At 40.4% G+C, this 25208-nt stretch overlaps 1 protein-coding gene across 1 annotated transcript in view; it reads left to right on the plus strand.

Moving 5' to 3' along the window:
• The first annotated feature begins 1041 nt into the window (after window positions 1–1041).
• Window positions 1042–25208, plus strand: part of NET1 (neuroepithelial cell transforming 1) — a 41494-nt gene continuing 17327 nt past the window's right edge. Inside the window, exons 1-3 of the mRNA XM_036460635.2 lie at window positions 1042–1284; window positions 11534–11600; window positions 23214–23273. Of these exons, the coding sequence (XP_036316528.1) occupies window positions 1157–1284; window positions 11534–11600; window positions 23214–23273 (255 nt within the window). The 5' untranslated portion in view covers window positions 1042–1156. The remainder of the gene's footprint in view (window positions 1285–11533; window positions 11601–23213; window positions 23274–25208) is intronic.

Below are 25208 nucleotides of genomic sequence, written 5' to 3' on the forward strand. Positions count from 1 at the left end.
ATATATATATATATATATATATATATATATATATATATATATATATTATAGAAAGAGAGAGAGAGAGAGAGAGAGAGAGAGAGAGAGAGAGAGACTAAAGAACAAGATAAGAGTTATTTTATTGAGATAATAAAGTCTGTACAGAATTCACTGTATCACATCTCTGGTGACAATGTTTCTCTCCTCCTAGTATAGGGAAGGCAGCTTTCACCTGGAAGTTTTATCTCCCACTTTCAGGAAGAAAGGGGAAGGAGAGAGTACTCTTCTTGCTTGTACTTGGTGTTCTTCAAGTGCCTGTAGCTCAAAATTAATCCTAATGTCCAAGTAGCATATTTTGGATGACATATTTGGCCACCCTTCAATGTATATGTAGTTTTATTTCCTAGGATAGATTCCCCAGAAACCGAATCAAAGGAGAGGTTAATTTAAAGCATTGGACAATTAAAAAAACAATATTTAAAATAGGAAACAATGTGCTACTTAACAATTGTCTTTTTTATTTGAAAAAAGGTCCTTATTTTGATGTTCTGCCTTTTGCTGCCTCCTTCACTCTCTTGCTGAACAGAGATTGTCTCTTCCACACTGGGAGACAGGAGGGTTCATAATTTGATTTTAATGATTTCCTAGAGACAGCCCTAAGAATACTTCCCATTATCTTTGGTTAATTGGGGTGTTATTTTATCATACATGAATAATTTAGCGTACCTGACCCCCCCCCCCCCCAAAAAAAAAAAAAAATCAACTTAGGTCACTATTTTCAACCTTTCTTGTGCCTTAGCCTTCGGTGAAAGTCCTAAGAAACACTGAAATAGGTATTGGGCCTTGGAATTCAGGAATAGAATATAATCCAAGACCACCCAACTAGTCTGCAGGGCTGTTCCTTCCAACCATCTTCCCTTTCCCGCTTCTAAGGCGCCCGGAAGGGAGCGAAAGGGAGCGGGCGAGGGGCGGGATTCACGTTTCCTAGCAACGGCCAGCTGTCCCACGATTGGCTGGCGCCGGGCGGTCACCATTTTCAAACCCCGGAACATGGCGGCGGCGGCGGCTGCGGCTCATTCCTGACGGAAACTTCTCTCAGGACCGAAGCGGTTGGGCACGGCGCCCGTCCCGGCGGACTTCCCGGGCACCCGGCCACTGCCCCATCCCCCTGCGCGCCATGGAGCCCGCGCTGGCGGCCCAGAAGCCACCCCAGCCGCGGAGACGAAGCCGCCGGACTTCCGAGCTCTGCGCGGGCGGCGCCGCGGGGCCTTCGCCTGACACCCCCAGGCCGGAGCCGGACCGCAGGTGAGCGCGGGGGCCGGGCAGCTGGTCGGAGGCCCGGGAGGGTGGTAGGTGGTAGGTGGCCGGCATGGTATTCCATGCTATAAATGTACCACAGCTTTTTTCTAATCCACTCTGATGGGTTATTTCCAGATCTTAAGCTATTGTAAATGGTGCTGCTACAAGCATAGGGCTACATACATTTTTTTCTGATTGGTGTTTCGAGATTCTTAGAATATATTCCTAGAAGTGGGATCACTGGGTCAAATGGCAGATCCATATTTAATTTTTTGAGGAAATGCCATACTGTTTTCCATAATGGCTGTACCAGTCTGCATTCCCACCAGCAGTGAGTGTACGAGGGTTCCCTTTTCTCCACATCCTTGCCAGCCCTTGTCATTTATTGATTTGTTGCTGGTAGCCACTCTGTCAGGTGTGAGGTGATATCTCATTGTTAATTTGCATCTCTCTGATAATCAGTGACTTTGAGCATGTTTTCTTTCTTCATTTTTTAAAATATATTTTATTGATTTTTTACAGAGAGGAAGAGAGAGGAATAGAGAGTCAGAAACATCGATGAGAGAGAGACAGACATCGATCAGCCTCTTGCACACCCCCAACTCAGCACTGGGGATGCACCTTGCAGTCCTCCATCAAGCCCCACTGGGTGGGGGTCATGGCCTGAGGTCCCTGTCAAGCCCTGGGGTGGGGGTGCACAGCCTCATGTCCCCTGGCCCAGCACCGGGAAGGGGGCACAGCCTCAGGTTCCCTGTCAAGCCCCACTGGCAGGAGGGCACAGCCTCAGGTCTCCCATTAAGCCCCCGTAGGTGGGGAATGTGGCCTGAGTTCCCCCAACCCAGCACTGGGGGTGCGCCTGGAGATCCCCCATCAAGCCCTTCTGGGTGGAGAGCACGACCTGAGGTCTCTGGGCCTGGTGCCGGGGTTGGGGGTGTGGCCTGAAATTCCCTGTCTAGTCCCATCTGGTGAGTGGCACAGCCTGAGGTCCCTGTCAAGTCCCGCAGGATAGGGACCATGGCCTGAGGTCCCCTGGCCTGGTGCCAAGACAGGAGGTGCAGCCTGAAGGCCCCCAGCCTGACCCAGGGCGGGGGGGACATGCCTGCGGTCCCCTGTCAATTCCCACAAGGGTGAGAGAAGGAATAGCCTCTGGTCCCTGCTGATTGCTTGTTAAGGCTCCTTGAGGAAACTTGGCCTCAGCTGTGGGTGCAGCCATCTTTGTGATGGAGTGATGGTCAATTAGCATATTCCCTCTTTATTAGATAGGATATGTGTAACTCCGTCTATTTAAAAAAAATCCGCATAATTAACTGGTACACCTAGTAAATGGACAACAGCTTTTTTTGTCCACTCATCTACTGATGGGCACTTGCTGCTGATTCCAGATCTTAGCTATCCTAAATAATAATAAATTAATATGCAAATTAACTATCACTTCATGACGAAATGGCAGCCCCCATAGCCATAAGATGGTGGCGCACAGTCCCCCTAGCTCGTTGCTGGAGTGTCTGGCCTGTCCACTGCTGCTTCAGTGTCTGGGCTGTCAGCCCCACTGGGGTTTGTAGGGACCAAGCAGCGAGCTGGATCTGCCCCCAGACATGGCAGACAGAGCCCCAACAGCAGGGCTTGGGGGCTTCCTTAGCGAGGTGGCAGTGGGGAAGACACAGGCCTGGCAAACAGAACCCGGACATCAGGGAATGGGGGCTTCCTTAGCATGGCAGTGGCGGAAGCACCCCCAGGCCCAGCAGGCAGAGAGCGGTGGGGTGTGCTTGAGGTCCCCCGTCAAGCTCCACAGCGGATAGCAGGGCATAGGGACTTCATCTCCATGGCTTCAGCAAAATCCCCAGGCCCTACAGAGAGCAGAGAACCACAGGGACTGGGCCTAAGCCATCAGTAGGCCATCCCCTGAGATTTCTTGGATTGTAGAGGGTACAGGTTGGGCTGAGGGATCCCCGTGCACAAATTTCGTGCACCAGGCCTCTAATCCTATATAATAAAAGCCTGATATGCAAATCGACTTGCAGAATGATCGGCGGAACAACCGGTCACTATGATGCTCACTGACTAATGGGCAGACGCTCAATGCAGAAGTTGCCCCAAGTCTGCAGGCCTCAGGCCAACCAAGGCAGGTGCCAGTGGGGGGCCCCTCCGTTTGCCCCACCAGTCACCCCGCAGAGGGAGGTGACCTGGGGGGTGGGGCCAAGAGTGAGCAATGTCAGACTGGTCAAAGAGAGTGTGAGCAGGGGGCCCCGATCACCCCACCAGTCACCCCTCAGATTGGCCCTGATGGCCAGGCAGGCCTAGGGACCCTAAATGTGCACAAATTTCATGTACGAGGCCTCTAGTTGTAAATAACGCTGCTATGAACAAAGGAATGCATATACGGTATTATTTCTGATTGATATTTTGGGATTCTTAGGATATATTTCTAAGAATATATCTTTCTAAATGAAGTGTAATCACTGGGTCAAATGGCAATTTCATTTTTAATTTTTTGAGGAAACTCCATAATTTTCCATAATGGCTACACCAGTTTGCATTTCTAACAGCAGTGTACTAGGGTTCCTTTTTCTCCATATCTTCTCCAGCACTTGCTGTTTGTTGATTTATTGATGATAGTCATTTTAGCAAGTGTGAGGTGATAAAAGGCTACTAGATTTTTAATGATTTGCGCTTTTAGGTATTTTTCTCTTCCCTCACTGTTAACTTGCTGCTGTCCTAATTCCCTGTACCCTCGCTCCTGAATTTGATGCAAGGCAATTTGGGCAAGGCAATCTGATCAGTATGTTAAAATTGTGTAATACAAAAACACTAATGTTGTTTGGAATGTGTGTGTCCTGGTGTCTACCGGTAGATGCTCAGCTGTGTTCTGGACTAGAGATTTTCTAAGATGTATCTGTTATTTGGAACTCTCAGATGAGAAACCCATGTGATTGGATATATAGTGTCCGTGATTATCAGCTCCTCCAAAATCTTTATGAAGTGGGAAAAGAGACAGTTCCTTAATAGCAAAGGTGAGAAGAGTCAAAAGAGTAGTATCAAATACATCAGATATTCTATTTAAACAAATGAGCTGTTTCGTGATAATTGTCTTTTCTCTTTCGTCTAATTTGCAAAGAAATTGAGAACTGAATAGTTCAGTGTGCCCCCTCCTTCAAGTCAACAAGTGTTAACTATAGAGCATAGTTTACATAATTATTTGTACATTAATGGTACCTGAGCATTTATAGGTTGTTTTTAACTTTAGCTATTTTCAAGTTACAAGTGATAGTTTGTAATTTAGCTGAGGCATTTATTTGAGTTGTACTTGCTGGTGTATGGGAGCAACTTTTTTAGCTGAGCAGCTGCATTTCTTATTTTCACATAGGAAGTAATTTTTCTTAACAGATCTGGATGTGTCCCAAACAATTTTCAATTACACTTTGTCATATTTTAGGTGTCCCTGTGCCTCAAGTCTTTCTTCTTGCTAATTTCAATTGCCTGCTATGCTATATTCCCATCATTAGTCCTTCTACTTTGCTTGCTGTTTAAAAACTACTTCTCTAAATCATTTTGGTTGTTTTTCATTGCAAACCACTAAATATTTACCTTATTTTAAGCCAGTAACTTTATGTTTTTGTAGTTTGTTTTCCTTTTAAATTGGAAGAGTTTCCTCACTTATATTGTCTGGTATATTTTATGAAAATCATTTGTTGAGCTACCTTTCTGCCATTTATAATTCCAATTCAATTAATTATCTTCCACCACAGGGAGTACAGTGACACAAATCATAATATCTGAAAATATAATTTGGTTTAAGGATGAAATAACAGAATGATTCTCTTTTTGAACATCAACTTTATCATTGTAATTATGCTTTGTTGAAACTAAAGCTATCGTAATGCAAAAATAATATACATTGTTCAAAACACACCATATAATGAAAGGAAGTAGATTAGAGGCAAAGAAATAATCACAATGGACTTAATAGGAAACCTAACTTCATATACCAAGCCAGTTCCTTAATGTATTATTTATTTTATGCCTTAATGTTATTACTTGGACGTATAAAAAAGGGGATGGGACAAAAATTATTGATAAGATGAAACATCGTCACTTACTTTATCTTTGAAACTTCCCTCTAAATGGGTTATATTGGGTGTCTTCTTAAAAAGGACAGTTTCAATCTTTTGGCTTAGTGGGGGGAAAAATTTTCCCACAAGGATTTAAAATAGCTATTACATTTTGAGTCTGATTCCTGTGAAAAATGACTATATCTTCCAATGATTTTTCAAAGTTGGCACTGTCTCCCATGCTTTCTGGGCAAAATTTGTGTTTTGGGTTACTTTTTTCCATGGGTATTCAAAATAAATAGATACTTATTATTGAAATGGGGGAAAAATAGCATTACCATAAAGCTGATTATAGCTAGTGCTGGGAAAAAAATGCCATCCAGTTGGAAATATTTTTCCAGTTTGTTAACCTATTTAAAACTCTAAGAGGTATTTTTCTTTTCAGCCTTCAGACATCAAATTTATTCTGAGGTCAGTACATTTGATTCTAGTGAATAAAGAAAAAATAGCTTTGGTTTTGTGTTCTCCTTAACACTTGTCTTATATCTCAATGGCAGTGTTTATTGAATATTTTAAGTGCCACTATGATTACTACTTTGGAATAAATATTTGTATTAGATTAAAAATAATCTGAGAAGTCATAATTGCTGCTTCTCAATCCGATTCCCACTGAAGGCTGTTTTCAGTCATGTGGTATATAATACCCTGTTTCCCTGAAAATAAGACAGTGTCTTATATTAATTTTTGCTCCCAAAGATGCGCTAGGTCTTATTTTCAGGGGATGTCTTATTTTTCCATGAAGAATAATACGGTACACATTTAATGTTAAATGAAAATAAAGGAAATTTATTACCTGTATACGGTACGGTAGTACGGTAGTTGTCAACACAAACCAGACAAACTGTGAATCCTACAGTATCAAGAATTTACTCATTCAATGATAATCATGTCATCTTCTGGAACATCATCATAACAATCCAATTCCTAAATTTCCTGGTGAATTTCTTGTGACTCCATTTCTTTCAAAATCAGTGGACCAAATCTCTCATGTTTAGCCTAGGGGGGCCTTATTTTCAGGGGATGCATTATATTTCACTCAGAAGGAAACCTGTAAGTAGGTCTTGTTTTCGGAGGATGTCTTATTTTGGGGGAAACACGGTAGCACTTACCTATCGCATTGTTTTTAACCTAGTGTGATATATGGTAAGTCATAGTATGAAGGTTCTGTTTTTCTTATAATCTTGTAGCATCCTATATAATAAAGAGATAATTTGCAAACTTACCATCGCTCCAACACACAAGATGGCCACCTCCATGTGGTTAAAGATGGCCGGCAGGGGAGGGCAGTTAGGGGCAATCAGGTCAGCAGGGGAGCAGTTAGGCGTCGATCAGGCTGGCAGGGCAGTGGTTAGGGGCTGATCAGGCTGGCAGACAGAAACAGTTAGGGGCACTCAGGAAGGCAGGCAGGCAAGCAGTTGGGAGCCAGCAGTCCTGGATTGTGAGAGGGATGTCCCAGATTGGAGAGGGTGTCAACTGGGCTAAGGGAAACCCCCCACAATGTACCCCGAAATCTGTGCATGGGGCCTCTAGTTTGTTTGTAATATTATACCTATAGTAGAGGCCCAGTGCACAAAATTTGTGCACTTGGAGTGCAACTCTCAGCCTGGCCTGCACCCTCTTGCAGTCTGGAAGCTCTTGGGGGATGTCTGACTGACAGCTTAGCGGGCCTAAGCCATCAGTTAGACATCTTTAGCATTGCCAAGGCTCCCACCACTGCCGCTGTACTCACCATTTGTGAACCCAGCTTCTGGCTGAGTGGCACTCCCCCTGTGGGAGCACACTGACCACCAGGGGACAGCTCCTGCATTGAGTGTCTGCCTCCTGGTGGTCAGTGTGCATCATGGTGATTGGTCATTCCACCATTTGGTCATTTACATATTAGCCTTTCATTATATAGGATAGCGTTTAGTCATAAGGCTTATAATGTACTCAGAGTGGCCAGATTATTATGATCTCTGAACGCATAAAAATCTGGCCACTCAGTGTATATCCTATATAATAAAAGGTTAATATGCAAATTGTCTTCTCTACCAGGAGTTCAACCAGCAGGCAGGCCAGTGAACCGCCCATGTCCCCTCCCCCTGGCCAGGCTGGCCGGACCCCACTCACACACGAATTCATGCACTGGGCCTCTAATTCACACACACACACACACACACACACACACACACACTGAATGGCCAAATTATTATGTGTTCAGAGATGATAATCTGGCTACTCAGTATTTCATATGTCTTTTTTTGTTAAACACCTTTTTTATAAAAAAATCAGACTGTTTTCTTCACTGTGGCTTTGCTTCTCTGCAGTGACAAAATCATTTTCTTAAGTTACCTTGTTCTCCTTAAAGAAATAATAATAATAATAATAATAAGAAGAAGAAGAAGAAGAAGAAGAAGAAGAAGAAGCTCCAAGAGTATTAGAAGACTTGCCCAATGTGGTTTAGTTGGTTGAGTGATATTCCATGGACCAGGAGGTCACCAGTTCCATTCCTGGTCAGGGCGCGTGCCAAGGTTGCAGGCTTGATCCCCAATAGGAAGTGTGTAGGAGGCAGCCAATTACTGTTTCTCTCTCATTGACGTTTCTGTCTCTTTTCATATCTCTGAAATAAAAACATATTTTAAAAGAGTATTAAAAACCTTACTGTGTCTTAATCTGTTAAAGAGAAACAGACCCAAAATGGAGTCACTTGTGCCAAGCCCCACCTCAGCAGACCAAGATTTCCTACTTAACCTAATTGTAGTTTCACTTCCCAGGAATGTATCCTTAACCAGTCCACATGGAATTACCTGATCAGTACTAATGAGATAATCGGCCTATAGGTCCCTTCCATTCCCTTCAGAAGAAAAGCCTTGCCTGAAACAATGTATTCTTTATTAATAGTGTTCTTTTCAAAACCCCTTTCTGCCTTTAAAAACTTGTATTGTATTTTGTACAGCCCTTTAGAGCTCCTTTCTGTTTGCTAGGTGAGATGCTGCCTGATACATGAATAGTTCAATAAAGACCTTTTGATATTTTAAATTTACCTGGTTGATTTTTTTTATTATTATTATTTAATAAGCCTTCCCCAAATAACTATTTAGGAAATGTTTGCTTTAAATACTTTAAGATCTTTCTGCATCTATTTCTAATTATTAGTAGCATCATATTTACTATGCCAGAAACCTTGGTAGTAACAACAGGCATAACTAGGCAAATGAAAAATCTATCCATTTTGTCATTGACCCTTTCTAATTTGCTATCTATTGTAAGCAGTATTGGAGTTCCCTCCTAACCGGTCTTTCTGACCAAGACTTCTTCTAATCCATGCTTCTCTTACTTAGAATTCAATAGCTAGTAGCTGCCATACCTGTTTAAGATCAAGTTTATACTCTTTAAGGAGTGTATGTAAGGCCTTTTATTATGATCTACCCCTTCCTTATTTCTTTTGATTCTCAAACATAAGGAACTAATTGTAGAGTCCTGAATATAATTTATTTCAATCCTTCTTAACATGTGCTACTCCATTTGCCCAAAGAGCTTTCCTGCCGGGACCAGTTTGGCTCAATGGATAGAGCGTCGGCTTGGGGACTGAAGGGCCCCGGGTTCGATTCCAGCCAAGGGCATGTACCTTGGTTGCAGGCGTATCCCCAGTAGGGGGTGTGCAAGAGGCAGCTGATCGATGACTTTCTCTCATTGATGTTTCTAACTCTCTATCTCTCTCCCTTCCTCTCTGTACAAAAATCAATAAAATATATATATATATATTTTTTTTAAAGAGCTTTCCTGGTTCTTGTATGCTGTGTTAATTGCTGTTTCTCTTTGATGCAGCTTTTATATTACTTAAGTATTAATTCTTCGGCAAAGCTGTTTTGACATCCTCTTTCTCTTGTCACTTTCCCTTGTGTTCTTTGTCAAAATATATACAAACTTCTTTATATTTAGCTTCAAAAATACAAGAGCCTGTATTTTATTTAAACATAAATTATTGTAGGAAAAAATAGCCATCTGTTGTGTTTCTGTAACTTACAGTGAACAAAGAACTTGAGGATCAAGGATGAGATTTGAAATATAAAATTGGAGAATGGACTGGTTGGTAATCCAGGAAGCCAAACAGGAACTTTAATAACATTTGGCCCCAAGTGACCAGGATTTGACCAATACCTGCCAGCTTCCCTAATTTTTGTACTCCCTTCTAATTTAGAAACAACCAGATAAAACAAACCCAATTACACCCCAATAAATCATATAGGATGCCTACTCCTAGTTAGCCTGCCAGTAGCCTCCAATCAGGGCAGATCTAAAGCTGTCTTTTTGTTTCTACTCTAAAACTTTCCCTCCTCAGCCTGCTTTTGAGTCTGCCAAATATAAGTGATAACCTTTACTTTTCTCATTTGGTTCATCTTTATTTCCACAAAGGAGAAAAAAAAAAAAACTATTTACATCTGAAATGATGGATAACAACTATAGTTTATTAACTATTTTTATTTCTTGTTCTAGTTTAGTGATTTTTCTCCATGTTTTATAAATATTGAGGTTTATCCTATATTATAAAGTGGTAATATGCAAATTAACCCTCACAAGATGGCGGCCTATGACAGGCTGACAGGGGGTTAGTGAGGGATGACCAAATGACTGAACAAGCAGGCTGCACTGGGCTACCAGGCCGGCAGGGGGGTTAGTGAGGGACAACCAAATGATTGAACAGCAGTCTGAACGGGGTGACCAGGCCAGCAGGGGGGCTGTGAGGGTCAACTAGGCTGGCAAATGGGAGCAGTTAGGAGCAACCAGGCCAGCAGGGGGCATGCAGTTGGGGGGAACCAAGCTGGCAGGGGGAGCAGTTGGGGGTGGCGATTAGGCTGGCCCCGGGGGTGGGGGGAGCAGTGAAGGGTGACCAGGCTGGCAGGGTGGCAGTTAGGAGCGATCAAGCTGGCACACAGAGGCAGTGAGGGGCAATCAGGCCAGTGAGGGCGGGGCAGGGGGGGCATTTAAGGGTGACCAGGCAGGTGAGCAATTAAGAGCCAGCAATCCAGTATTGTGAGATGTCTGATTGCCAGGTTAGGCCCATCACCCTGAGGGGCTCCCAGATTGGAGAGGGTACAGGCTGGGCTGAGGGACCCTCTATGTCCTCCCCCCCCCCCCCCCCGCATGAATTTTGTGCACTGGGCCTCTAGTATTAAGGAGGTCAGTGCACATTATAGCGACTGGTCATTCCACCTCAGCCATCACTTAGGCTTTTATTATACAGATGTTAAGAATACCCTTTCAGCCCAGGCCATGTGGCTCAGTGGATAAGCATCACTCCTGGTTGATTGTCAAACCATGAACCAGGAGGTCATAGTTCAATTCCAAGTCAGAGCACAGGCCTGGATTATGGGCTCCATCTCCAGTAGGGGATATGCAGGCAGCCCACCCCAATCATTGAGTCTCATCATTGATGGTTCTCTCTCCCTCTTCTTTTCTTTTACTGAAATAAATAAAAATGTACATATAAAATAAAAACATTTTTAGAAAAAAATACTTTTTTATTCTTGTTTTTAAAATACTAAACATGAGCCGGGACCGGTTTGGCTCAATGAATAGAGCGTCGGCTTGGGGACTGAAAGGTCCCAGGTTCGATTCCGGTCAAGAGCATGTACCTTGGTTGCGGGCATATCCCCAGTAGGGGTGTGCAAGAGGCAGCTGATCGATGACTCTCTCTCTTCGATGTTTCTAACTCTCTCTCCCCCTTCCTCTCTGTATAAAGTCAATAAAATATATTTTTAAAATAATAATAAATAAATAAATAAATAAATAAATAAAATAAAATACTAAACATGAGTTAAATTTTATCAAACATTTTCCGATCATTTAGTTTTTATTTAACCTATTAATGTAACATATAAAGAGATTCCATATAATTGGATCTGGTATATGTTCCTAAAATAAACTCGGTTTGGTAATTTTTTTTTTAAATAATCTATTCACTAATGTTACAAAAGCTCTGTCAATTTTGTAATGATTCTAAAAGTAACTAAAACCTCCATCCTGATTTTTTTCTTATGATTGAATGACTAATAGGCTACATTAAACTGTTTTGAAACTGAAAAGAATTAGTTTTTTATATGTCTAGTGCTTTATTTTGCTTACATTACTCTCAATTTACATATTGTTTTCATTTCTGTTAACAGGTATTCCCTTAGGAGAGGTAGCTCCTTCACATTTTTAACACCTGGATCCCACTGGGATTTCACTTTGGTGAGTAGACGCTTAGGTTCTTATTTCAAGACATTAGATAGAATTATTTCCTGGATTGTCTTTCAGTCTGATGTACAGCTCAGTTGTCTGTATTTTTCTCTACATCTTTAGTAGCCTAATTTAATTCCTTCCTGCTAACAAACTAAAATAAAATTTTATTTCCATTAAATATAAAACATGTTTTGGAAAGAAACATTCATCTTTAACTCTATGTAATCCTTTCTCTTATTCCCACCAGTGTTAAAGTTAAGAGAATGTTATGAAACATGAAGTTATTTTTGTTACATATTCTAGCAGCTTTTCTCTTGGTTGAAAAATATAAAAATGTAGAATATGAGGAATGAATTGCTTTCTATTATTAATCACCTGATATAGAGGTTCTTTTTCATTATCTATAGAATGAGACTTTATAGAGACATCTAACTTTGTGCAGAGTGACACCAGAAAATTAATTCTTTTTGTAAATAAAAATGCATTACGTCTTAGTACTCACCTAAATACAGTATGTACAAATAGAGCATAATTTTTATGCTTTTCTTATTTATTTGAAATAGCAAAAGTGATTTTATTTCTAGCATGCAAAACTTTACTTGTGTGCTCAGTTATATGCTGATGGATATAGCAGTATATATTTAATTTGTATTTTATTCCTTTGTCTTTAATTTTTATTTCTGTTGGGGATTCCTGTTCAAGACTTCTGCACTCTTATACTAATTATATACATTAATTGGCCAGATAAGCATTCACAGAAAGTATCTTTTGATTTTCATGCAATTTTGTATTTCCTTTCATCTTGATCATTTTCCCTTTCTATCTGATGAGTATACACTTAAACAGAAAAAGTTTAGAAGTGTTTCTAAACTTGATTTGCAAACCTATCAGAAAAAAATGTTTGAGCATATGTCCCTGATATGTTTATTTATAATTTTTGTATATACCACCATTATTAGCTAATTATCTCAAAGCACAATACACATTAAGGGTGAAGTTAATGATACTAGATATAAAATATATTTCAGGTAGCCATGATAATTTCAGTTCTTATTGGTTCTGATTAGATCACCATTATTCTTAACCATATAATGTGAGTAATGATTAACTCATCATGTGTATATTAAATATTTTTAAGGATTAAGAAATACATAAAAATAAAGGTTCTAACATTTCCCTCCTACCCACCCAGGAAAGATATCTTGCATATCCTCCAGAATGGGTGCATCCCCCTATGGAAACACTTTTGCACAGGTCTGCCATGACAGAAGAAATATCTTATTGTTTATATATTAAAACTTGTGGAATGTCATTAAGGAATTATAAGAGGCATATTTATAATTTTTAAATACATAGCTTAAGAAAAGAAAAAAAAAATGGTAAATTAAAAAGGGCAGCAGAGTAGGAGAATGCTGCTCAGACTTTATCCCAAGAACAAGCTGGAATTACAACTGAAACACAGAAAGGCTTTCTGAATAATCAATGGAAAACTCACAGGAGAGAACCCTGATACCCAAGGACTGAAGATGGAGACCGATAGGAGGGGTGGAGGTGCAAAAGGGCTGGCTAGGCACCCACAGACAGCAAATTAAGTTCTGGAGAGATATCTCAGCTGTGTGTAAGGGGGCGGGGGGGGGGGGGGGGTGCCACTGAGAATTCTGGGATCTAATCAGGCCATTGGGCTCCCCAGCAGAGAGCACCAAACTGAGGAGGGTCCTGACATAACATCTAGCTGAGAAAAACAGTGGGGTGCTGTCTGCCAGGGAGTGGGCAGCTGAAAGTTTGGGCACCCTCTTTAAGAGCCAACACACAAAAATTCCCTGTGGAGCCACTCTCCTTGTGCTCTGGCAGAGGGAGGGGGAAGTGGACTGGCGCCATGAGAACAGAATAATCCAGGACTGGGGACTCGGGATCGAGCTCAGAAGGCAGACACCCCAAGTTTTCTAAGCTGAGTCATTCACTGACACAGTGAAGGACATTTTCCTCAGAGACATTTGCCTTGCCTTGAGGGGGAAGACATTTGACACACACTATTGGGAAACACCTTTCCCTGAGGCCACTTAAGAGATTAAAAGTAACAATTAGCTTGCAGGCAGAAGCAACTGCCCCACCCTGTTGAAAAAAAAAACTCACCACATCTAAAAACAATTGCCTAGAGGCAATTCAAATCGGAATCTTATTCTGTAAACGGAGGTTTTGAGTTTGCCTAATCCATTTAGTCAGAAACAGCTTTTAACACTGCCTGCACTAGAAATTGAGAGGTTTGGAGGATCTACATAAAACATAGTCACAAACTCAAACAGACAAACAAAATGAGGAAAAAAGAAACAACCCCCTAATGAAAGAACTCGTGAATTCTCCAGAAGAGATAAATGAGGCAGAGGTAAGAAATTTATCTGAAACAGAGTTCAGAGTAAGATGTTGAAAATGCTCAACAATATGAAAAAAGATATAGTAACTATGAAAGAAAGAACAATCTAAGATTAAGAATGGCATAACACGAATAAAGAACACATTGGAAGAAATACACAGCAGATTAGGAGAAGCTGTAGAATTGGAAATATCACTAAGAGAACCAAAAAGAAAAAAACAATTGAAAAACAAGAAGACAGCTTAAGGGAGCTGTGGGAAGATGTGAAATGTAACAATGTTAGAATAGTAGGTGTGCCACCAATCAGAAAGGATATATGCACCCTTATGTTCATAGCAGCACAATCTACAATAGCCAGAATTTGGAAACAGCCTAGGTGCCCGTCAGCAGATGATTGGATCAAAAAACTATGGTACATCTACACAATGGAATACTATGCTGCCATAAAAAAGAAGGAATTCTCATCATTTGCAGCAACCTGGATGGAATTGGAGAATATCATGCTGAGTGAAATAAGTCAATCAATGAAAGAGAAACACCACATGACCTCACTCATTTATGAATAATAAAGAACATTATAAACTGATGAACCAAAAGATAGATATAGAAATAGTAAAGCAGGGGTCCTCAAACTTTTTAAAGTGGGGGCCAGATCACGGTCCCTCAGAGAGCTGGAGGGCCGGACTGTATGAACTACTAATTCCTACTGTAACACCTCGGCTGCGCTCACTGCCCAAAAAACCTGGCGGGCCGGATCAGACTCCTCTGCGGGCCGCATGTGGCCCGCGGGCGGTAGTTTGAAGACACCTGCAGTAAAGCAACAAGCAGACTGTCAAATTACAGTGGGGAGGAGAGGGAGATCTGGGGGAGATAATAGATCAACCGAAGGACTTGTATACATGCATATATCGGGTATAGTAATAATTAATGTCGTTTTTTAACATTCGTTTAAAATCTTGCTTGGCGTTGACTTGTATTGACATGACCTTCAAACACGTGGTATCTATAGAACGTGTGAAGTGCAATTAACAAGTTTTGCTTGAAAAAGTTTGTGTTTGGTTTGGTTTTTGTTGCAAAACTAGGGCTAAGAAGATGGCGGATGAAGAGCATATTCGGCACTGCATGCTTTACGAGTTCCAATTAGAAAGAAAAGCAAGTGAGGCTGCAAAAAACATCTGTAGTGCTCTTGGTCAAGATGCAGTTAGCGCCAGAAAATGCCAGCGTTGGTTTGAGAAATTTCGCGAGGGAAATTTTTCGTTAGATGACAAGAGTGGTCGAGGCCGTTTGTCCGATTTTGATCAAGAAGCTCTTCAAGCTCTTTTGGTGCAAAATCCTCAAATTACCCAACAAGAGCTTGCAACAACTTTAAATTGTTCACAAAAAACAATTTCCAATCAATTGCGTGCACTTGGCAAAGTCCAAAAGTTTGGAAAATGGGTTCCTCATGAGTTGACCGACAACAACCGTAATCAAAGAGTCACAATTTGCAGTTCGCTCCTCTCTCGTCAAAACCGTTTGCCGTTTTTAGAGCAAATTGTTACTGGAGATAAAGAATGGTGCTGTATGTTAATTTGAAAAGGCGGCCTCAATGGTTGGACAAAAATGAGGCTCCGCAGCCCAAGCCAAAAACTGACTTGCATGCGAAAAAAGTGATGTTGTGTGTTTGGTGGAATTTTAAAGGAATTCTTCATTATGAACTTTTACCATCTAACCAAACCATTCCAAGTGCAGTGTATAGTGCCCAATTGGAAAGGTTAGCCCAAGCTTTAAGAGAAAAAGAACCCGCGCTGATTAATCGGAAGGGCGTAATTCTTCACCACGATAACGCACGACCGCATACTGCAAGAATCACTGCTGAAAAACTGCGCCAGTTGGAATGGGAAGTTCTCCCTCAACCTGCATATTCTCCTGATATTGCCCCTTCCGATTACCCTTTGTTTCGTTCTTTGCAAAACTTCTTGGAAAAAAATTTAATAATGAAGAATGCCTCAAAAATGCATTGACCGAATTTTTTGCATCAAAATCACAAGAATTTTACAACAGAGGGATTAAAATGCTTCCTGAGCGTTGGGCACAAGTAGTAGAAAACAATGGCAACTATATTGTTGTTGATTAAATTTTGTTGTATTGTTTAAATAAATTCGATTTAAAGTATTAGAAAACGACATTAATTATTACTAGACCTAATAAGTACAACCAATGGACATAAAACTCTGGGGAGGGAGGGTATGTATGGGAGGGAGGGAGGGAGGGGGGCAAAAAAAAATCAATAAAATATATTTTTAAAAAAATAAAAATAAAGTATCAACTGGAAGGAAAAAAAAAGAATAGTAGGTGTTCCAGAAGAGACAGGGAGAAAGGATTAGAGAATGTGTTTAAATAGAAAACTTTTCTAACCTAGTAAAGGAAAAAGTCACACAATTTAGGAGGCACAGAAAACCCCAAACAAGAAGAACCCAAACAGACTCATGCCCAGACACATCATAATTAAAATGCCAAAAAATTAAAGACAAAGAGAGAATCTTAAGGCAGAGAGAGAAAAGAAAACTGTTACCTACAAAGGAGTTCCCATAAGTCTGACCCCTGATTTCTCTTCTAAAACTCTACAGGCCAGAAGAGAATGGCATGAAGGTATTCAAAGTAATGGAAAGCTAGGATCTGAGACCAAGGTTACTATATGCAGCAATGCTATCATTCAAAATAGATGGCTAAGTAAAGGCTTCCTTGCCAGATAAAGGCTAAAGAAATTCATCACCAACAAGCCAACATTACAAGAAATGCTAAAGGGATTACTGAGAAGAAAAACAGAGAAACCTGTCAATACAGAATTAAAATGGCTGTAAATAAGTTCCTCTCATTAGTAACCCTAAATGTAAATGGATTAAATGCTCCAATCAAAAAGTGAAGGTAGCTGAATGGACACAAAAACATGACCGAACTATATGCTGTCTATAAGAGACCCACCTCAAGACAAAACACACATAGGATGAAACTGAAGGGATGGAAAAAATTTTTTCCATGAAAATGAAAAAAAAAGTGGCAGTACTCATATCCAACAAAATATATTTTAAAAGCAAGATGCTAAGGGAAATAAACCAGTTGGAGAAAGATAAGTATCATATGATCTCATTCATTTGAGGAATATAATGAACAACAAAAACTGATGAACAAAAATAGAGGTGGGGGGAATATAATAGAAGTAATCCTGTTACAGATTTTTAATATTTCTTACAACTTTGTGATATCATACTATGTTTTGGTAATATACTTAAAATTATTTTATTCTTGAAATATTAATGTTTATTGCATGTAATATTACTATATGTAAGATCATTTATTTGAGCAATTGGTGTTTATTGTGTGTCACATATTTAAAATTGTTTTTCTTGAGATATTAATGTTTTAAAAAGAATAAAAATTAAGCACCTACCTCAAGAGGTTAGAAAAATAACAATGAAATATATCAAAGGAAATACCAGAAGGAAAAGTAATAGTGAAAAAAAAATAAAATTACCCATAAAATGCCTGGCAAACCAATTATAGAACAGAAAACTTCCTTAGTCTGAGACTTTCCACAAACAACATACATAATGGTAATGGTAAATGTTTAAATACATCTTTCAAATTTAGGGAAAAAAGTGTACTATAACTGTATCTATTTAACATTATACGAGTACTCATAGCACAGTAAGATAGGAAAACAAGTGATATACAAATTAGAAAAGAAAGGACAGTATATTTCATTACTTAGAGAAAACATAATTGTCTACATAGAATATCCAAGAGATTATTAATAGCAGCTGTTAGAACTAATAAGAGTTCAAGCAAGGTTACTGGCTATAAACATTATCAAAATATATCAGGCCCTAGCTGATTTTAGTTCCTGGGTTTTATTCTAGTTGGGTAGATGCCTGGGTTGCGTGCTTGATCCCCAGTAGGGGGCATGCAGGAGACAGCCAATCAATGATTCTCATCATTGATGTTTCTACTCTCCTTCTCCCTTTCTCTTTGAAATTAATAAAAATATATTTAAAAAAAAGATATCAGTATCCTCTAAGAATACATACAAATGGCCAACAGATAAATGAAAAGATGTTCAACTTCCCTAGCTATTAGGGAAATCAAAACTACAACGAGATAACACCTCAAACCTGTTAGAATGGCTATTATCAACAAGAGTCTATCCTATATAATAAGAGGCTAATATGCAAATTGTCCCCTCGGGAGTTCGGCCACCTGCTATGATGTGCACTGACCAACAGGGGGCGGCATGGAACGAAGGAAGGCCCAGGCCAGCAGCCAGGGGAAGGAAGGCCCCAATCGGCCCTGATTGCCCACCAGGTCTAGGGACCCCACCCGTGCGTGAGCTTTGTGCACTGTGCCTGTAATAGGTAATAAGTATTATGGAGAGGTAGTGAAAAGGGAACCCTTGTTCACTGTTGGTAGGAGTGTAGACTGGTACAGCCACAGTATGGAAGTTCCTCAAAAAATTAAAATAGGATTACCATAGGACCCAGCAATCCCTCTCCTGGGTATCTACCTGAAAAATTTGAAAATATGTATCCACTACGATATGTACACCCCTATGTACATTGCACCATTATTCACATTGGCTAATATATGAAGATAACCAAACTCCCTTTTGATAGAGGATTGGATAAAGAAGATGTAAATATATATAACTAGAGACCCAATGCATGAAATTCATGCAAGAGGCTCGGCTCTCCCAGTCACGGCTGTCTTGGCATCCCCTCTCAGCCTCAGCTGGCCCTCACACACACACCCACCCCCCCCAGCCTCGGTCAATCCTTGAAGCCGCTCACAGCCTCGGTCAGCCCTCTCAGTCCCTTGCAGCCTCGGCTGGCTCTCACAGCCCCTCACATCCTCAGCTAACCCTTACAGCCCTGGCTTTGTCTGGAAGATTGTCCAAAAAGACATCTGGAAGGTCGTTTGGCTATTCAATCTAATTATAATATTAGCTCTCTATTATAAGGATGGAACACTACTCAGCCATAATATAAGACAGAATACTGCCATTTGCAACATGTGGATGTATTTGAAGATATTATGCTAAGTGAAATAAGTCAGTCAGAAAAACTGAGAACCACGTGATTTCACTCATATGTAGAATATAAAACTGAAATTCATGGACATAGACAGGAGTGTGGTGGTTACCAGAGAGAAGGGGGTGGTGGGATGATTCATGGGCTTGGAATTAGCCTAATACACGGTGACAGGAGAGGGTTTGACTTTGAGTGGTGTGCACACAGTGCAATATACAGATCTCATGTCTTAGAAATGTACATTTGTAACGTATATGATCCTATTAACCAATGTCATCCCAATAAACTTAATATTAAAAAATCAATACAGCCAAAACCGGTTTAGCTCAGTGGATAGAGCGTCGGCCTGCGGACTGAAAGGTTCCAGGTTCAATTCCGGTCAAGGGCATGTACCTTGGTTGCGGGCACATCCCCAGTAGGGACTGTGCAAGAGGCAGCTGATTGATGATTCTCTCTCATCGATGTTTCTAACTCTCTATCCCTCTCTCTTCCTCTCTGTAAAAAATCAATAATATATATATATATATATATTTATTTTTTAAATCAATAGAGTGTTTATATAGTAGCAGTAAACAGTTAAATGTAATTTTAAAGGTGCATTTATTATAATAAAAACAATTTTAAATCTAGGAAATCTATGAAAGATCTTTAAGACTTTTTTTAGATGCCCGGTGCACAAAATTCATGCACTGGAAGGGTTCCTAGACCTGGCAGGCGATCTGGGCCGATCAGGGCCTTTTGCCTGCTGGCCAGGGCCTTCCTTCCATGGCTGCTGGTCAGGGCCTTCCTTCATTCTTCACCGCCTTCTGGTGGTCAGCGCATGTCATAGCGAGCAATCGAACTCCTGAGGGGACACTTTGTATATTAACCTTTTATATATGTAGATTGGAAAGCTTTAGTGAAGAACATAGGATGCTTAATTACAGGATGATATACCACATTCAAACAAGGAAATATTCAATAGCATAAAGATGTCAATTCTTCCCCAAATTAATAAAATCAGAGTGCAGTTCTAATAGAAATCCCATTAGAGTATAATTTCATTGTACAATTCACATGGAAAAATAGAAGACACAGAACAGTGAATGTAGTGTACGAGTTGAGGAGCATATGAATTATTGTATTAGTTATCAAGAATTACTCCCAAAGTACTATAATTACTCAGCATAATATGGGTGCAGGTATGGATAAATAATCAGATGGAACAAAACAGAGAACCCAGAAACTGACCTCTGTATATTTGAGAACTTAACTGTATCATAAGCATTATGAAGAAATGGTGCTACCAGCAAATGGTATCAGGGGTGGTCTGACATGTTAGTTATATTATCTTGTACCACATACAAATATAAAATTCTAGATGGATTCAATATATAAATATGATGACATTATTTTACCTTTAAAATAATGAAAAGAAAATATAGTAGAATGTTTTAAAATTTGTTAAATTTGTTTATATTCATACATATTTATATGTACATCTTTGTTTTTACATATACTAGTGGCCCAGTGCACAAAATTTGTGCACATTAAAAGAGGATTGATTAAAGGAAATATTTTAATATTGCTGTGCCCTTTCTCTATAATAGAAGTGTCAGAGTTGAAAGAAAATTAGTAAAATGTATATGAAAATCTTCCTCCTTTCAGAGTCTGGGGTGCACCGTGGGACCCAGAGTCAAGTCTCTGCCCACCCGCGGCACCTTAAAATCATGTGCGACCCAGACCCAGTTGGCACCCCCACCCCCCACTTGGGTGAGATCCAGACCTGGCCCCACCTTTGTCAAACCCTGACAATTGGGGGACGCAGCCTCAGGTCCCCTGCCTCGGTGCCAGATGGGGCGCAGCCTCTGGTCCCCCATCAAGCCCCATGGGCAGGGGGTGGGGGGAGCAGTGCAGCCTCAGGTCCCCCATCAGGTCCCACTGGGTGGGGGGCGCAGCCTCAGGTCCCCCAGTGCAGCCTCAGGTCCCCTGGCCCAGAGCTGGGGCGGGGGAGGTGGCTTGAGGACCCTGGCCCAGTGTGGGGGTGGGAGATGCAGCCTGAGGTCCCCTGGCGCAGTGCTGGGGCGGGGGGTATGGCCTGAGGTCTACTGGCCTAGCGCCAGGGTGGAGGGTGTGGTCGGAGGGCTCTCCAGCCTGGGCCAGGGCAGGGGGTGCACCTAGAGATCCCCCGTCAAGCCCTGCCAAGTGGGTGCCATGGCCTGAGATCCCCTAGCCCAGGGGGAGCAGCCTGAGGTTCTACAGCCCAGTACCGGGTTGGGGTGCAACCTTGAGGTCCCCTGTCAAGCCCCACCGCATGGGGGCATGGCCTCAGGTCCCCCAGCCCGGCACCAGAGGAAGGGTGTGGCCTCAGATCCCCTAACCTGGTGCCTGGGTGGGGGATGCAGCCTGAAGTCCCCCAGGTGGGCAAGGAGTGCAGCCTCAGGTCCCTGCTGATTACTCGTTAAGGCTCATTACAGGAATTTGGCCTCCACTGTGGGTGCAGCCATCTTGTGTTATGGAAACCCCACCTCTGCGTTGGGTGCCGCCATCTTTGTGATGGCATGACGGGCCATTTGCATATTCCCTCTTCATTAGATAGGATGCCTATATACATGTACAATCCTATACATTAAAACCCTAATATGCTAAGTCTCTAGTCCAGTCGTCAGGTCAACCAATCAAAGTGTAATATGCTAATGATATGCTAAGGCTGCTCAACTGCTTGCTATGATGTGCAGACAGTTAAGTCTCTATGACATGGGAACAGATGCTCTGACAGGTAGGTTAGCTTGCTGTTGGGGTCCAGCCGATCGAGACTGAGTGAGATGGGTTGGACACACCCTGAAGCCCTACCCTGGTCCCTCCCAGTCTGGCCAACCTCCCACATCCCCAGCTCCAATTGTGCACCTGTGGGGTCTCTCAGCCCGACCTGGGCCCTCGCAATACAGACTGAGGGCTCCTCCCTCCCCCTCCCCAGTGCACGAATTTCACTGGGCCTCTAGTTTTTTAGTTTCATATAAGTGCATAAGTTAGGTTGTGTACTAGTATATGCTTTTTCCCCCTCAGTACAATCCTTTTGCAGTATTTTTCGCCCCTGTTCTCTCTGTATTCATCCTTTCATTGCCAAACTTCCACTCTAATGCATGTCAACAAAACCGTTATATATCCCTCTATATTTTTTTCATATGCTTATTTACAAATGCTCAGCCTCACAAGATACACATGTGCAGGATTTTTGCTTAGTTTGCTTTTCAAAGTTAGGTTCTTATTATTCACATTTTTCTGCGTCTTCTGGATATAATTTTAGGATCAATTAAGATTTCTTAAATTCTGTCACCTCATTTTGCATTTTTTTTCTAATTTTAATTTATATTGTTCCTTCATGTCTTTTTTCATTTTCTTCATGTCTTTTAGCTTAATTTGAAGTAGTACATTATAGTTTTTCTCTGATTCTTTAAATATACCCTTCTAAGGTTCCTTCATTCCTTGTAGAATTATTAATCTGTCCCTTAGTCTCTTTCTTTTTAGAGTTATTTTGTGTAGAATTTGACTTGGAGGATTTTCTGTTCATTTTAATGTGAACGTAGCTTTCCTGAACTTTTAACAAAGAGGCTTAGTTCAGATAGTTTTTCTAACTTCAGGGAGCCCCCTCTTATTTTCATAATGGCTTGCTTCTGAGACTTCTTGGCCCTAGATATTTTCCCCACTTCTGTCTGGACTTTTTCTTTTTCCCTATTGTCCCTGTCCTGCTCAATTGTGATTCTTCTCACACCATTTTCTCCTCAAAGTGGGTGATTACTTGGGACCATGAGAAAAGCCTATTTTTTTCTAGTGAAGACTTCCTCTCTCCCATAGAATAAATGTGTTCATTTTTTAAAAGAAACTTAACTGCCTTTATGTATAAAATATATTTACTTTTTCTCTAATGAGTACAAACAGCCCTTGACTTACATAAGAGTACTGTTCTCAAAAATTTTACATAAGTTTTTTAATAGAGTAGAATCACTTCACAAGAGATAATTTAGTCTGGAGTACTATTTAAACAGTACATATGATAGAGATAATTTATTAGCGTCCCTCATAAAAATATTCTTCTGAATACAGCCAAAGGCTTCATTTTAAAGTAATTTTTCTAGTTGTGTGGAGTCTTTGTTTAACGGAGTAACATGCATTTTTTTATATAAGAATGTAATTTGCTTTGTCTTACAGAAAAGAAAACGAAGAGCAAAAGATGATGATGTCGTAAGCCTTAGTAGCCTTGATCTGAAGGTAAGCCTTACTGCTCTGTCAAAAAAACATTTAATGGTATGCAAGTAGCATTTATTTCTTTGCTATAATAACAATAAGTACTTTTTTTCATTTTTTAAGTGTAAAACTAAATGATATTGGCTCTAATAGCTACTAGCCTCTTTTTTCTGTTTTACTTTATTAAGAATGAGAAGACCTCCCTCAGAACAATGTTGGTGGTAACAAATTCAAATGTCTAAGGAGACTAGCCTATAATATATGCAGAGAAAGGAAGTAGGATAGGGACCGCTGAAAAGGAGAGTGTCATACCCTTCCTGAAAGAGGAAGCGCTACTGCGCTCTAACTGCATGTAGGACTATCAAGTTCTGGATTTTATGTGAAATCTGAATTTTAAAAATTGGGTCAAATTTTTTTTTAAAATATGTAAGTCAAATAACTCATGTACAAGTCAGATGCGATCCATGAGCTCTCAGTGTTTGACTTATGAAAAACTAAAGCTCAGTGCATACTTAAAAATAATGATGTCCTTTAGTGTAAAATTATAGTTAAGTCCAAAAGCTTGATATCTTTGGAATTACTTAATACGTTTTTATCATTTGGCAAATTTTATGGAACCATATTGGTTTTAAGGAACCTTTTTTATTTTTTATTTTTTATTTTTTTGTTAATCCTCACCTGCGGGTATTTTTTCCATTGATTTTTAGAGAGAGTGGGAAGGGGGGAGAGAGAGGAACATTGCTGTGAAAGAGACACATCTATTGGTAGCCTCCTGCATGCTCTTTGACCAGAGCCAGGCATCCAGCCTGCAACTGAGGTTTGTGCCTTTGACCAGAATCCAGCCCTCAATTTTCAGTCCATGGGCCAGTGTTCTAACCGCTGAATGCACCAGCTAGGGCTAAGGAAACTTTTTTAAAGATCATTATGAAAAAGGTATATATTTTTAGTGAGATTTTGAAAAATAGTTTGTCATTATGTTCAATGATGGCAGTTGCTTTTTAAAGACAAGGTATTTTCTAAAACTTAAATTTGTTTAGGTCTGCCCATCAACATTTCAGCAAATCCAGCAAGTCAGTGTATGAGTGTGTGTGCGCTCACTTGCACTCATGCACACATACACATAATGTTGTTATAGAAGAATTATATGTTTTTAAGTGCCAGGCTTTTTGCAAAACAGCTTCAATAACATTTTTAAATCTTGTTCTCAAAGAAATGGAAATATTGGGTATTTTTAGGTATGCTTCAAATCAAATCATGTACAGAAATAAGACAATTATTTATAGTGTTGTTTTTAAAAATCATTTATTTATGTATTCATTTATATATTCATTGGTTGATTCTTACATGTGCTCTGTATGGGGCAACACTGGTGTATTGGGACAATGCTCTAACCAACTAAGCTACCTGGTGAGGGATTGCCATTGTAGGGTTTTTAAAAGCAGCTGAGGCAAGCTGTTGTCCTGGAGCTGGTAGCTGCTGGAGGAGCAACTGACTGAAGTAAAAGTGGGCTAAGAAAATAAGAGGTTGAGCAATGACCTTAGCTTAGTTTTAAGGAGAAATCCCACTCAACACTCTATTACATAAACATACGTGATTTTACATTCTACTGGAAATTATTGTTACCCTGTGTACTTGGGATAAAAAGCCATCACTAAAAGCCAGCACCACTGCCTCATTTTCTTTGCTGTTTGTATTATCATTGTAAAAAGACCGTGTTTTCAATAATATCAGACTTCTTAGTCTGTCATCTATTCTTTTTAGTCTTTTTTAGTATTTAATTTATCTGAATTATCGTTTCCCAAACAAAATCCTTAGTAAAGCCTGGAAACAATCAGATTTTTATTCAAAATGATTTCTAAAAACTCAAATCCATGTATAACTTTATCACAGCTTCTTTGTTGTTATTGTTTTAATTCATTAGTAGATAGTTTGGAACACTGGTTTCTTGCAAGTTCTATT

Source organism: Pipistrellus kuhlii, unplaced genomic scaffold (genome assembly GCF_014108245.1).
Source record: "Pipistrellus kuhlii isolate mPipKuh1 unplaced genomic scaffold, mPipKuh1.p scaffold_m20_p_1, whole genome shotgun sequence".
In the NCBI taxonomy this organism is placed as follows: Eukaryota; Metazoa; Chordata; class Mammalia; order Chiroptera; family Vespertilionidae; genus Pipistrellus; species Pipistrellus kuhlii.